Here is a 16336-nt window from a genome sequence, read left to right as displayed (position 1 = left end):
AAAAATTTTATCTGTGTTATAATTAAAATCATGTGAAGCTTATGTGAATGATAAAGAATTAAAGGAAAGAGAAAATGTTAAGCCTAATAAGTAAGTGGCAGGAGGATAGATGGACTTTTTTGTAACTGTTGTGGAATCATAAACTATAGTTGGGTCAGGAAGCTGAATTTTTTAATTATATATGCCCTAATTCACAGCTTTCAGCAATTTAGACTGGTTTTATTGTACTTACTTTAAGCACAAGCGTCTCATATGTGAATCTCAATAAGGACAGATGATAGTTCAGTTGTTTTTTTTTTAAGATTTTATTTATTTATTCATGAGAGAGACAGAAAGAGGCAGAGACACAGGCAGAGGGAGAAGCAGGCTCCATGCAGGGAGCCCGACGTAGGACTTGATCCTGGGTCTCCAGGATCACGTTCTGGGCTGAAGGTGGCACTAAACTGCTTAGCCACCCAGGGATCTCGATAATTGACAGTTTAAATCTTATTTAATGGAAAGCTAATGAGGAGAGAGCTGTTGGGGATGAATTATATGCAGATTTCTGAATACAGATTTGCTGACAACCTAACAATTATGAGGTTCAAAAAAGAAACACTGAAAGTTTTGCCATAAAATGATTTCAAAGTCGACATTATGTTAATAGTGTCACGTTCAGCCCACAACACATAAACTCTGACAAAGATATGATATTTCATCAGTTTAACACACAAACTGAGTAAACAAACAAGTAACCATTCAGTGAAGTATGGAAGCATTTCTGAAGGCCTTTTTTTCCCCCCTTAGCAGAGAGAAAATTAGAGAAATCATTCACAAAACTAACTAGAATCAGCCCATTCAGTGGTTAAACTGTGGGAATACTAATGTTTTAAAAGGGCCTACTCATGGGAAAAAGAAAGGAGAAAAACTGCGTATAAATTTATTATAGCAATTTTTAATGCACCAAGCAGAACCAAAAAGGTGTTCATATTCATGTGATTCACAGACAATCCTATATGTTGTCATTCAACTGCCAAAATGAAAGAACTGTAACTATTAAAGTGTCAAAGTTTCAGCAGCCACCATGCAATGTAATATTGTCTTTATTTTCTCAAGAAAAGTAATAGAAAAAAAAAAAAAGACTTAAAAATCCAGACTCCAACCAACACGGCGAGAAAAGGAAAGAAGGGAGTACTTGCAATAAAATGCACCTGCCCCTTAACTTTAATGTTTTAAGCAAGGCTATGGCCCCCATCTAAAGTGTTAGTTTAAAAAAAATAAAAATAAAAAAAATAAAATAAAATAAAGTGTTAGTTTGAGGGCGTAGTCAACCCCCCAAAACTCACACATATTCTAAAGGGATCCTGCACAGAAAGGTATAATGCAAGAACGGGAAATAAAGGTTCTGACTCAAGATGTAAAATCTGAACTTCTTTTGGTCCCTCACTTGGAGAAAATAAGATGCTCAAAAGAAACTCGGATATTCTTTATTCCTTTATTCCCATGGTGAGGACGGCGGAGCAGGCGTCTGATGCCAGGAGCGGAGCTGGGGCGGGCGCGGTGCCCAGGCCGCCCTGAGGAGCGAGAACAAGCACGCACGGCGGGCACGCCGAAGGGGTAACACGCAGAGCGCACGGGCATCAAGAACTCAAAGAAAACAATAATTTTACGATCACTGATTTGTCTCTGTCCATTAAAAACTTGTGACCGAATTTCACAGAAGCCCCTTCTCCTGGTTCTCAGCTGAGGAAACGGATCAAGAACCCGCGGGAAAGGATCACGCAGGCAGCGCCCGAGAACAGAGGACACACTCCACTGGAGGCGAGCGCGGACACAGGCGCGTCAGCCGTGAAGAACGTCTTGGCTCCCTCGGCGGCGTGAACCACGGCTCTCGGCTCTCGGCTCTCGGACACCGAGTACTGCTGACAGGGACCCACTGCGCCCTGCAAGTGAACACCTGAACGGAATCTGGCTAATCTTTACTCAAAGGTCGGCACGTAATTTGATGTGGCAGCTCTGCAGCCGTTATTTGAAGCTCAGGCCCGATAATGCTCCCAAGTGGAGATTGTGCAGCACGAGGGCCCGCGGACCCGCCTCTGGAGCTACAGAAACTGGGTTTAAGTCTGGTCCACGTGGGCCACGGGCTGTGTGACCTTGGACACCACCCCCTGCCCCGGGGCTGTTTTCCCCGCCAGCAGGCCTGTCGGGAGATCTAACAAGGACAGGCCCGGAGGGCAAGGAGCCCAGCACCTGGCCACACAGTAAATGCTCAATTAACAACCGCTCAATTCACAATGATGTTTCCGTTAGCCAAGTCTCTGGGCTGAATGTACATATTTTTTAATAATGTAAGAGGGATCTCTGAAAAAAAAATCAGACCAGGAAATGGAACCTTTAAGCTCTCATGATTAAATAAATAAAATCTTTTTTTAAAAAAGCTCATTTTTGGACTATCATGCAACATAGAAAAAAAAAAAACCAAACAAACCAACCCATGGCCAAAAGTCCCTATGTAATTTGTTTCCTTGCTCACTGTTCTGCAGGACTTATTCCTGCTGCAAGTCCACACTTACACTTGCTGTTCCCTCTACCTGGACTACTCTTTCCCTCCATTTGGTGGCTCAGTTGGGCATCCGCCTTCAGATCCCGTTGTGGTCCTGGGATGGAGCCCCACATCAGACTCCTGCTCAGTGGGGAACCTGCTTCTCCCTCTCCCTGCCACTCTGCCTACTTATGCTTTCTCTCCCATTTGTCAAATAAATTAAAAAAGTAAAATCTTAAAAAAAAAAAAAGACTATTTTCTTAAAGATTTTATTTATGTATTCATGAGACACACACAGAGAGAGGCAGAGACACAGGCAGAGGGAGAAGCAGGCTCCATGCAGGGAGCCCAATGTGGGACTCGATTCCAGGACCCCAGATCATGTCCTGGGTCGAAGGGAGTCGCTCAACCACTGACCCACCCAATTGCCCCTGTTTTCATATTTTGTAACTTCTCTACAATAAAAGATTTGTATGATTTAAAAAAAAGACGAATCTACCGGCAAAGCCACTGCTAAGAACTCACTCCACTTACGTAATTAGAGATATGCATAAAGACTTGGCTATAAGGAAGTTCGAGTTTTACATATAAACCCAAAAAAGGGGACGCCTGAGTGGCTCAACGGGTTAGGCGTCTGCCTTCAGCTCAGGGAGTGATCCCAGAGTCCTGGGATTGAGTCCCACATGGGGATCCCTGCATGGAGCCTGCTTCTCCCTCTGCCTGTGTCTCTCATGAATAAATAAAATGTTTAAAAAAAAATAAAAATAAACCCCAAAAAATAAACCAAACTGTCCAACATTAAATAAATTACTGATTTCCATAAGATAGAATATTGTACAGCTGTCTAAAAGCTATGCTGTAGTGAAACACTGACATGAGGTAAATGTAAGTTACAGAAAGAACATGTGGAAGAATATGACGCAAACATTTTTAAATGAGAGAATTCACAGCATATACACCAGAATGTTAATAATGGTTACTTCTTTTGTCTTTCCTTTATCTTCTTTTAAGTAGGCTCCATGCCCAGCTCTGAGGACTCTGAGATCAAGACCTGGGCTGGGCTCAAGGGTAGGACACTGAACCCACTGAGCCACCCAAGTGCCCCAATAAAGGTTACATCTGATTGCTATGATTTTTACCCTTTTTGTCTTCTTTGTACTTTGCTGTATGCAAAGACACCAAAAGCCAACACTCATTACTGTAGTATCAAAAACAGGATGGGACACTGGGTGGCTCAGTGGTTGAGCGTCTGCCTTTGGCTCAGGGCGTGATCCTGGAGTGGCTCAGGGCGTGATCCTGGAGTCCCGGGATCGAGTCCCACATCGGGCTCCCTGCATGGAGCCTGCTTTTCCCTCTGCCCCTCCCTCTGTGTCTCTCATGAATAAATAAATAAAATCTTTAAAAAAAAAAAAAAATCCCCGGGAGCTTAGGGAAGGACGACTGTGCCAAGGGCCTCCTTCTTGCCTTGTTTGAGCGCCATCTAGTGCTCAGTACACTGTCCTCACGTAAGCTTCAAAGAGGACCTTATGTAAGCAGAGACAACAGTAGAGTCCATGTCTGACCTGACTTCTAAAACAACTAATTCAAAAGAGTCGGAGGATTTCCCATCTTTAGGATAAAGCAGTCATCAGAAAAATCTGTTAAAATTTCTGTTTTTCATCCCTCAAGTATTTTAGACTCTCAAGACCGAGCCTGTGCTCTTTTCTCAACTAATGGATATTTGGGATGCCTGAGTGGCTCAGTGGCTGAGCGTCTGTCTGCCTTTGGCTCAGGTCATGATCCCAGGGTCCTCGGATGGAGTCCTGCATCAGGTTCCCCATGGGGGAGCTTCTCCCTCTGCCTGTGTCTCTGCCTCTCTCTGTGTTTCTCATGAATAAATTACAATCTTTTTAAATAAACAAACAAATGGATATTTACTCCCTGAAGAAGTGGAAAGTCAGACACTGTACATGTCTTATGGTGTTTTATCCTCCCCCAAAATCTAGACAGTAGGTATAATTTCCATTTTACAGAAGCACCAATAGGCCCAGTGAGATTAAGCAGCTTGCCTAGATTCACAAAGCTGATAGGCAGTGGGACTGAGATGCAAGACAAAGTTGGTCTGGCTCTAAAATCTATGCTCCCCCACGACCACGCCTCACTGTCTCTATACTTTACAGGTCACCCCAAAAAAATCAACACATTTTTTGGAAAAATGATTCTCATTCTTAGTAAGTATACAAGCATGTAGGCCTCTAAAAAACAAAACCCAAAAAAAACAAAAAACCAAAAACAAACAAAAAAAAACAAACAGATCAAAAACAATCATAAATACAGAGAACTGGCGGTTGTCAGAGGGGAGGGAGGTATAGAGATGAATGAAATAAGCGAATGAGATTAAGAGGTTTAAACTTCTAGTTATAAAATAAGTAAGTCATGGAATGAAAAGTACAGCAGAGAATATAATCAAGAATATTGTAATGACGTTTGGTGACAGATGGTGACTACACATTGTGGAGAGCACTGTGCAATGCACAGAATTACTGAATCACTATGTTGTACATCTAAAACTAATGTAACATTGTATGTCAACTATGCTTCAATAAAAATTAAGTATACACACTGTCACACTATTGCTGAGTACTGCTCTCAAATCTAGAACTGTAAATTCATTAAGTATGTTCAAATCAAGCATCAATTTAAGATAAAAATAATTTTTAAAATATTTTTTTTAAGATTTTATTTATTTACTCATAGAGACAGAGAGAGAGAGAGGCAGAGACACAGGCAGAGGGAGAAGCAGGCATCATACAGAGAGCCTGATGTGGGACTCGATCCAGGGTCTCGAGGATCACGCCCTGGGCTGCAGGCAGTGCTAAACCGCTGCGCCACCGGGGCTGCCCACTTTTAAAATATATTATGCTATAAGCTGTTCTGTTAGCTGGCTGTGTCGGTACCATAAGGACATAAGCCTCACATTTGGTTCTCCTGCCCTACTCTTCTGCTCCTTCCAAACTATCATTCAGCCTACCCAAAAAGTAATGTTCCTAAAACAATACTTTCACCAAATCCACTCAATAAGAATCTACAACTCTAATCCTCAGCTTTCTAACAGATGAGGCTGCCAAAAGTAAGCACCCTTCTCCAGCCACCAGACCCAGGCAGCTTATCACTTTATCCTGCAACACCATGAATCATTTTGGGAAGTGCTTTCAGTGATCCATAAAATCCGTTCCCAGCCCATTACACTTGTTTCTCATCCCTGCCAACACAAACTAGAAGAATTAATGGAAGTCATTTGATCATACTTTACTCACAGCACAAGAATCAGTGTTGTTTTGCTTTTTTAAGTAGATTCCACACCCAGCATGGGCCCAATGCAGGGCTTCAACTCACAACAACCCTGAGATCAAGACCTGAGATAAGATCAAGAGTCACGTACTATGGTCTAAGTGTTTGCGTCCTCCCTCCCACGATGTGTATGCTGAAATTCTAACCCCCAAAGGTGATCGTATTAGGAGGTGGGCCTTTGGGGGTGATTAAGTCATGAGGATGAAACCTTCGGGTATGGGATTAGTACCATTATTAGGCCCCAGGGACCCCTGGGTGGCTCAGTCAAGTGTCTGATTTTAGCTCAGGTCCTGGGATCAAGCCCCATTTTGGCCTCCCTACTCAGCAGGAAGCCTGCTTCTCCCTCTCCCTCTCCCTCTGCTGCTCCCCCTGCTTGTGCATGCACACGTACTCTCTCTCTGTCAAATAAATTGATTTAATAAAATATTTTTAAAATTAAAAAGATAAAAAATAAATTGAATTGAATTTAAAAAAAGAAGAAAGGCCCCCAGAGAGCTTGCTCACTCCTTCCACCATGTGAGGAACAGAGAAGGTACTGGCTATGCAGCAAGAGGAGGGCCCTTACCCAACTGTGCTGGTACCATAACCTCAGATCTCTAGTCTCCAGAACTGTGAACAATAAACTCCATTTATTTATAAGCTACCCAATCGCTTATATTTTGTTACAGTGGCCTAAACAGACTAAGACAACATGAAACATTCCTTGAAAGTACATCTAAGACTGGTAACCTTGGTTGCCTGCCTCTAGGGAAGAGAACTAGACATATGGGAAGACAGAGGAAGAGAGACTTGCCACTTTTTAACCTGTGTTTTTTTAATTTTGGACCACAAGAATGTATCATCAGTGCACCCGGGTGGCTCAGTGGGTTAAGCAACTAACTCTTGATTTCAGCTCAGGTCATGACCTTAGTGTCATGAGATGGAGCTCTGGGTCAGGCTCCATGCTCAGTGGGAAATCTGCTTGAGATGCTCTCCCTCTGCCCCTCCCTGCCTCAAATAAATAAATAAATCTTTTAAAAAAGAATGTATTAACTTTTCAGACAAAAATAAATTATAATTGCTAAAATTCCATCTACATTGGGGATCCCTGGGTGGCTCAAAGGTTTAGCACCTGCCTTCCACCCGGGCATGATTTTGGAGCCCCAGGATCGAGTCCCACATCGGGCTCCCTGCATGGAGCCTGCTTCTCCCTCTGTGTCTCTGCCTCTCTCTCTGTATCTCTCATGAATAAATAAATAGAATCTTTAGAAAATAAAGACAATAAAATAAAATAAAATAATAAAATAAAATAAAAATTCCATCTACAGACACCATTGCTCTTCCATTTCTTCACATCATCTGCCAATACCAAGGAGGGCTCAAGCCTCTGATCAGGCCCCTGTGATTGACATTTCCCTCAGGCAAATGAGTGTCCTCCTGGTCCATACCCACACACAGAACTGTGTCTTGCCTCAGTGCCTATCTCCATGCTCTTTTCAGAGGTGGCTGAATTCTCTTTCCTGCTCTCTCCCTTTCTAAACCATTCACCTCTCTTGGTCAATCATTCATAACCCCTCAAAAATACTTTCCAGGATCCTAAAATCCTGACTATCCATGTACCTTCTAACGTTCTGTTTAGAACAAGATAACTGATCCTAAAACTGATTTCAAAAAAATAAATAAAAAACACCAAAGAGGTAATACAGTGGACCTTAAACAATGCAGGGGTTAGTACTTCTAACATATAATCTGCAGAGTGGAAAATTCACATATAATCTGCAGAGTTCAAGTCTGTGTTGTTCAAGGGTCAATAATAATTTCTGCTGAAGGACACAGGTGATGCAGTTAGAGTATCTAAATAAAATGAAAGCCTGATCTTGGCCTTTCTGCTGAAAACCTTTCAGCGGTTCCCACTGATACTAGGACAAAATCAAAACTGCTTTTTTTTTTTTTTTTTTAAACAAGGCCTCTCAAATCTGCCAGACCCCACCCCTCACCTCTTCAGTGGTGCACATGTGACATGTTCTTTCTCACCACAGGGCTTTCCCTCTGCCACTCAGCTACTGCGACCAGTCCTCTGCTGCTCCCACCCCGTGTCTGGCTCAGCACTCCGAGCATCACTCCTGCTTCAGCTGCCTCCAGAAAGGAGTACTGACTGAGGGCTACAGAGGAGGGAAGGAGACTTTCATTAAATATCCTGTGGTACCTTCTGGAATGTGAACCAGAAGTGAAAAAACAAACCTATGCCACTTCCTCCTGGAGATCTGTGACCCATTCTAACTCAGACACTGAGATGCTGCTACTGTAACTTCTATCACAGCTTTTGTCATACTTCACTGTACTCATGTGTTGGTTTACAGATGGATTATAAGTCCTTTGAGGGAAAGAGACAGTGTCTAGTTCATTATATCTTTGAGAAGCAGGTGAATAAATAATAGTTTATAAACAGTTAAAAGTCATTTGGTTCAGTCATTCTCAGTGACAAGCATGACACATATCATAAATGTGTTCATACATACCATATGCTCATGTGGGGGTACCCAGATGCCCACGAACCAAAAATAATAATAATAATTAATAATAATAATAATAAGCACAGTTTTGTTTCTTGTTTCTGCTATTATTAATTTAGAAATGTGTAAAATCAACCATGCAAGTAATTTAAAAATATTTCATTAAGAAAAATAAACAGCGGGAGGGGGTAGGGGATGGGTTAAGTGGGTGATAGATATTAAGGAGGTATCATGTGATGTAATGAGCACTGGGTGTTATATAAGACTGGATGAATCACTGAACTCTACCTCTGATATGGGTAATAAACTATGTTAATTAATTGAATTGAAATTTAAGAAGGAAAAAGAAACAGCATATTACTTAAACTTTACTCTTAAATTAGTCTGGATTTCATTTCAGACTTTTGCTTGACTAGTAATTTTAATAAAGTAAAAAATTAAAAACTATTGAAGAATCTAAAAAGATGTTGCAATCACGCGTGGAAACTCTAACAAAATCTGATTACTGCCAAAAATAATTTATATTAAGGAAGGATGACATTAGTCCTAAAGGCCTCACAATTTCTTTGTTTCTTTTTTTTTGGCCTTACAATTTCAAAAAAAAAAAAAAAAAATTGGCAGACACCAACTTTTGGCTGCAATAATGGGCCGCACTTGAAAACAGCACATATGTACCCAAGCAATTCCAGGAGTGAGCAATCTGAAAAATGTCTAGATTCAGAGTCTCCCCTACACAGATTCATCTTAGTTCTGAGTAATTCACAAACTAGGTAATCCCATCCCTGACAATGTCCTGGAAGCTGCACCTGCTAGCTCAACGTCAAGATCCCACAGGTCATACATGGAACGCCAGCACTGAGGGGGGCAGGGCATCTCTCACACAAGGCTACAGAGGTACACCACCACAAGCAAAGCCCCTGAGACTATTCCCCCACACACCCACAAGATGCATGTTATTCACACTTTTAGCTTTTCAGACTTCCTGAGATTTCACTAGGGCAAATTAAGGAAAAGGCCATCCAAAAGAATAAATACATGAGAGCAGCAAAGACGAAGAGTAATTGACATAGCCAACGACAGAGCCACCAGTAATTCAAACCCTGAGTGTGGCAAACTCCAGAGGAGTAAGAAATAGACATAAATGGCTAACAAATTATTCCCATCACTGTTTCTTAAGACGCCCATTCTGCCCCCGGGGCTCCAGAGTGCCAGTTCAGCATAAATCAAGAAAACAGGCACATGCACATAATTCTTCAAAAGTACTTGGCTAGGGCAGCCCCGGTGGCTCGGCGGTTTAGCGCCACCTTCAGCCCGGGGTATGATCCCAGAGACCTGGGATCGAGTCCCATGTCAGGCTCCCTGCATGGAGCCTGCTTCTCCCTCTGCCAGTGTCTCTCTCTCTCCTTCCCTCTCATGTATAAATAAATAAATAAACCTTAAAAAAAAAAAAGTACTTGGCTATTACATTTTCTCCTTTGCTACTTAAGTTTTAGAATGAGCTTATCAAGATCTCTCCACCTCACCCCCCCGGACCCCCCCAAAAAAAGCTGTTGGGAATTTAACTGGAATTGTCTTCTCTATAGGTCAACGGGAGAATAGACATTCTTATGATAGTCCTCCTAATCCTTTAAACATGGTTTCTCTATTTAGTTAAGTCGTCTTCAATGTCTTTCAGAAGACAGAGAAATACACTGTACTGTAGTGTACATAGGTGAAAAGAGAATTTGTTTTGGAAACAAATAATTAAGTCTCTTATATGCCCTTTCTTCTCAAAGTATTATTTCCACAGGAGCTGTGGTCCTCAGTGACAACTCCTCAAGGATTAAGGAAGTGGTTTCAAAATTTGCTGATGCTACAGCTGGCTCTGTTTGCCCTCTCCTGCCAATCCACAGCATCTTTAATTTTCCAAGGATCTCAGAAGCAGTACTAATAATAAGTAGCCACTTCATATAATGTGCGACAAATCCATGCTATCACATGAACTGCAAACTAAGCGAAACTTCCAAGGTCCAATCCAACTGTATGCAGAAGTTAGAAATTAATCTTTATTGCCAAAATATATAAATACTTCACAAAAAGGAAATACCAATAAGCCTTGGTCCTTATATACATAAAAATAAACATAACCTTGATCATTAAAGAATGGTAAATTGAAACCATAAGGACCACACAACACACACACATACATAGAATTTTTTTTTTTTTAATTCACCATCAAAAGAGAGTCCTTCCAAGCCTGAGGTTGAGGTAGGAGGGAAATACTTGTCACCATTATACTATTTTCATTATTGAAAACTGATAAGGGAAGAGACTTAAGTGTTTATCCTTATTTAATATATTAAAAACTGCATTTTATATAACCTAAATGATGAAGAAAAGCTCTTCTTTACAGAAAAAATTGCAGTTAATAAGTGTAGAAGAAATGACCAAATTAAAAATAGCATCATTTTGTAATCTCTTATGAAATAGCTGATTGAGACAAAAATCATCAATGGATGCTAAAATATACTAAAACCTCTGAGCAATCTTAGCAGAACTGATTATAAAACCATGTATTTTCTGTATCCTGATGTAATACAGCATGAAGTATATAGCATCACTTACACAATACCCTTACCAAAGCTGTTTAAATTTTATTAAGTCTTTAAATCTGACTTCCAGTTTACAGAAAACACAAAGAATTTAAAAAGTTGAGAAATATGAGAAGCAATCAGGTCAATCCAGGAAGGTGGAACGTTCCACAGAAAAACAGAGCCAATTTATTCAAAAAATTCATAGCTTGGGGGGAAAAAAAACTGTGGAAGGGGTTGGAGAGTGAAAGAAAACCTCTCTTCTAAAGATATTTAAGAAATATAACTACCAAATGCAATGTATATACCTTATTTCGTTCCTTATTCTAGCAACTTATAAAACTGGGGAAATGTCAATATGGACTGGGTAAGAGGAATTATTGTTAATTTTGTTAGGTCGACAATGATATTATGGTTACAGAAGAAAAGTCCTTATTTTACTTTAAAACACTTAAGAAGGGCAGCCCTGGTGGCTCAGCGGTTTAACACTGCCTTCAGCCCAGGGCGTGATCCTGGAGACCCAGGATCGAGTCCCACGTCAGGCTCCCGGCATGGAGCCTGCTTCTCCCTCTGCCTGTGTCTCTGCCTCTCTCTCTCTCTCTCTCATGAATAAATAAAATCTTTAAAAAAATAAAAATAAAAAAATAAAAATAAAAATAAAACACTTAAGAAAGAAAAATAGATAAAGCAAATATGGCAATAATCCAAATGGTTATTAATTATGAATGGATAAATAAAATACCGTATGTTCATACAATGGACTACCTTTCAGAAATAAAAAGGGATGAAGTACTGATACCTGCTATAACATAACCGATTCAGAGATTTCAGGGACTAGAACATCTTTAGGGGGCCATATTCTGCCCATCACACTAAACCTGTAAAAAAAAATAAAAACTCGGGGCACCTGGGTGGCTCAGGGTTGAGCATCTACCTTTGGCTCAGGGCGTGATCCCCGGGGTCCTAGGATCAAGTCCCACATCATGTTTCTCCCTCTGCCTGTGTCTCTGCCTCTCTGTCTCTCATGAATAAATAAATGAATCTTAAAAAAAAAATGGGAATTTGATACTCTAGTCACTCTACTATATATCAGTTTTTATAAGAAAGTTAAAAATGAGATACTGGTTTTTATGTATCAAATTGGCATAGGTCAAAGTGCCTAAAAATGCAGCAACTTAACAAAAATGTGGGAAACTGACCTTCTTATTATACCCCGCTTGTAGGAGCATAAATTGGCATTACTTCCATGGAGCAGTTTAGCAATATCTACTAAAATTATAAACACACAGACTGAACCCAGCAATTCTACTTTGGGGTTTTTATACTAGAGATGTATTTGTACACATGGGAAATGATGTATGCAGCATTATTTGTTGTTAACAAAAGCCTTAAAAGAACATCCACAAACAGAAAACTGATTAAGTATATTCTACAGATACTCTGCAGCCATTTAAAATAAGACAAAAAAAAAAAAAAGAATATAAGAGAGTTGCATATAAGCATATATATACAAGACACATTTTATTTAACTGGGGAGGGCAGGGAAGCAAGAAACAGAAGAAAAAAAAAGAACAAAAACCAAGGTATGTGTAGGATGCTAGCACTTGTGTTCAAACAATTCTGTAAAATGACATGAGATATATGCTTAAATAACATTTACTATTCTAGATGATTCAAAAACTGCTATGAGGAACCATCTCTGGGGGAAGGAAGGTGGCTGGATGGTAGAAAGAAGAGAGAAAAAATTATTTCCTACTTTCATACCTTTTGTATTTTTTTTAATTTTTTTCATTTTTATTTATTTATGATAGAGAGAGAGAGAGAGAGAGAGAGAGAGGCAGAGACACAGGCAGAGGGAGAAGCAGGCTCCATGAACCGGAAGCCCGATGTGGGACTCGATCCCGGGTCTCCAGGATCGCACCCTGGGCCAAAGGCAGGCGCCAAACCGCTGCGCCACCCAGAGATCTCCCTTTTGTATTTTCTACTGGTACATGTACAACAGAGGATGAATCAATGGACAGACAGGACATTAAAAACTTTTTTTTTCTTAATCAGCATACCACGCAAGTTCATGTGGCCATCTACACAAATTTTCAATCTCCAGGTAACCTTTTACCTGCTGGTTGGTGCAGGGAAAGAAAATGAGAGAAGCTGATTCCAGAACGGGTCGTTCTCAGAGACAGATTCTGTGCCCGATAACTTTTTTAAGTACTCATTTTTAGGAAGATCACCAATTCTGCTGCTGTTCGATCCCATCTTCTAATCTGGTAGATAACTTGCCCTTAAGCCTTCATTTCCACAAGACAACCTATAAAGAATGAAAAGAAATTTCAAACTTGTTCAAAATTCATCATTATATTTTTCCTGTCCTTGGCCTAGATGTAAAAGCAAAACACAAAAATCCTGTAAACTCACTTAAGGAAATCACACTTCTCTTTATTTTTAAATACATTAGACACCAGATACAAAGTTACAGAGGAGGGAAATGGGGCTAAAATCTGTCTTAGCCAACACACACACAAAAATCCAAGTCTATGCTTATAGAATGTCGAATGAGCATATCTCTGCCTAAGAATACATCTCAAAGCAAATTCCTAACAATGACAACTTATTACAAGTTGTCTGAAAAATGAGGCTCCCTTACAATGAACAAAGGTGATAAATAAAGACTAGATGTCTCGGGGCACCTGGGTGGCTCAGTCAGTTAGGCATCTGCCTTCAGCTCAGGGGGTCCTCGTGATCCTGGGGTCCTGGGATCAAGTCCAGCATCAGACTCTCTGCTCAGCAGGGAGTCTGCTTCTTCCTCTCCCTTTGCCGCCCCCACCACTGGTGCACATGCTCACTCTCACATGTGCTCTGTTAAATAAATAAATAAAATCTTAAACAAACAAACAAAAAAAGACTAGATGTCTTAAAGGTGCTCAGGAGGCGGGCAAGTAGCTGAAGTGATGACCATGTGCTACCTACACTCAAGGGAGAATGATGCCCAAACTGAATTACATGCTGCACAAGAATGGGCTCCCCATTCCAAAGCAGTCCCACTTACTTAGCATCCTTCTTCTTCTTCTGCTGTCATGCACATCAGTATTTGTTGGCATGCTTCTTCTTCTAAACAATGAAGAATCTGCATTTTTCTAACAATAAGAACTACCTTTTTTTTTCTGGAGATGGAGAGGGGGAAGGACAGAAAGAGAGGGAGAAAGAGAATCTTAAGCAGGCTATACACCCAGTGCAGAGCTGGAATGGGCCTCAATCTCATGACCCTGAGATCATGACCTGAACCAAAACCGAAAGCCGGACACTAATGGACTGAGCCACCCAGGTGCCCCTCTTATTCATCCTTCTATCCCCAATGTCTACATAACATGTAACAGGCATCCCCTAAATAGTATGCTGAAGGAAAGAGTAGGTGAATAAGTGCCTAGCATCTTCAATATTCTGGTTGGTCACTAAAGAGAAAACTTATAGTTCAGTTAAAATATGAATCACTGTCTTCCTCAAATCACACTTAACCGAGTTCTGGATCATGTTCTATCTCATTTTGTTCAGGAAAAGTCTCTCATTGACAATAATAAAATGGCAGTGAGATGAATAATAAATTACACTATGCTAAAATTACCATCTCACTGAAGCAAATGATGTCCAAAGGAAACTCAGGTTGGAGGAGAACTTCTATTAGTAGTGACTTACTTTCTTTTTTTTTTTTTTAAGATTTATTTAAAATAAATAAATAAATAAATATTTATTTATTTATTTATTCACGAGAGACGCAGACAGAGAAAGGCAGAGACATAGGCAGAGAGAGAAGCAGGCTCCCTGCGAGGAACCCAATATGGGACTCGATCCCAGGACCCCGGGATCACACCCTGACCAAAGGCAGACACTCAACCCCTGAGTCACCCAGGCATCCCATTAGTGACTTACTTTCTTATGTCTGTACCTCCTCACTCCACAGAGACACTGAAGCCAACATCAGAATCTGGACACATGCTTTCCATGTTCTTTTTCGAACTCTGGGACTGGCTTAAGCTAAATTATCTAAAGACATGAGGTTGGGGCAGCCCGGGTGGCTTAGGGGTTAAGCGCCACCTTCGGCAGGGTTTGATCTTGGAGACCCCAGGATCGAGTCCCATGTCGGGCTCCCTATGTGGAGCCTGCTTCTCCCTCTTCCTGTGTCTCTGTCTCTCTCTCTCATGAATAAATAAATAAAATAAAAAAATAAAAAATAAAGACATGAGGTTTCCCCAGTACACATGGACAGCCGGTCTTCTGAGTATGAGGGAGAATACTGATCTGGCTTCTTGTCACCTGGCCCTGAACTCAAGACCACTACTACTTTCCTCCTCCCTTCTCAGGGAACAGGGACCCCCAAAACCAGCTGGCTCCAACTGATCCTCCATATCAAGCCAGCTAACCATAAGTCTTGATTTTGGTTTAATTTCTTAAATAAGGAATTACTAAGTCCAATTAGAAAATGCTATAAAAATATCTTAAGATATATAAATGTCTTACTTGTTATAACTTATTCCAGAGCTATTTTATACATTTTTAAGCCATTTAAAATTAAGCATTTTAATATAATCTTATAACAGGGTACTTTACAACTAATGAAAGTGAATTAACTAGAGCTACAATTACCAACATGGACATATCTAAAAATATACATTCAAAAAGTGCTACAGAAGGGCACCTAGATGGCTCAGCAGTTGACTGCCTTTGGCTCAGGTCGTGATCCCGGGGTCCTGGGATCGAGTCCCAGATCAGTCTCCCCACAGGGAGCCTGCTTCTCCCTCTGCCTGTGTCTCTGCCTTTCTCTGTGTCTCTCATGAATAAATCATTTTCTAAAGTGCTACAGAATAATAGACATGATATGATTTCATTTATACGATTTCTAAAACATGCAAATATTATGGATATACTCATAGCTACTACAAGTATTAAAACATACACAGGAAATTCAGAAGAATGCTTTTACATAATGTTATCAGTAAAGGAACAGAGGAGCTTTAGTGTGTTATCAATAAATACTTTCTCAAAGAGAAAACAGGAAAGGAATAGAAGGAAAGAAAGAAGCACGTGTGACAAATATTTAGATTTGCTAAAAATGAACAATATGTGGGCACCTGGCTGGTTCACTTGGAAGAGCACATGACACTGAATCTCAGGGTCGTGAGTCTGAGCCCCATGGTGGGTGTAGAGATTACTTAAAAAAAAAAAAAAAAGTAATAAATTTTTAAAAATGAAAATGGACAGTACATACATGGGTTTTGGCTTATTACCCTTTATTCCTGAAATAAATAAATAAAAATATATAAATATATATATATATACACACACACACACATTTATATATACACACACACACACACTTTTTTTTAAAAAGAATGGTTTCTCAATCTCTGAGCAGCAATACTGGAAGCTGG

The 16336-nt window shown here is 40.3% G+C and overlaps 1 protein-coding gene across 6 annotated transcripts in view; it reads right to left on the bottom strand.

Moving 5' to 3' along the window:
* The window catches only part of DYM (dymeclin), a 343179-nt gene that overhangs the window by 304013 nt on the left and 22830 nt on the right, over window positions 1-16336 (bottom strand). For 5 of the 6 annotated variants that reach the window (XM_038543986.1, XM_038543989.1, XM_038543988.1 and 2 more), the window contains exon 2: window positions 13030-13221. The exons of the other annotated variant lie outside the window; for it this stretch is intronic. In XM_038543986.1, the coding sequence (XP_038399914.1) occupies window positions 13030-13169 (140 nt within the window). In that variant the 5' untranslated portion in view covers window positions 13170-13221. The remainder of the gene's footprint in view (window positions 1-13029; window positions 13222-16336) is intronic. 6 annotated transcript variants of the gene reach the window in all.

Source organism: Canis lupus, chromosome 7, assembly GCF_011100685.1.
Source record: "Canis lupus familiaris isolate Mischka breed German Shepherd chromosome 7, alternate assembly UU_Cfam_GSD_1.0, whole genome shotgun sequence".
In the NCBI taxonomy this organism is placed as follows: domain Eukaryota; kingdom Metazoa; phylum Chordata; class Mammalia; order Carnivora; family Canidae; genus Canis; species Canis lupus.
This window is presented reverse-complemented; position numbering and strand designations above follow the sequence as displayed.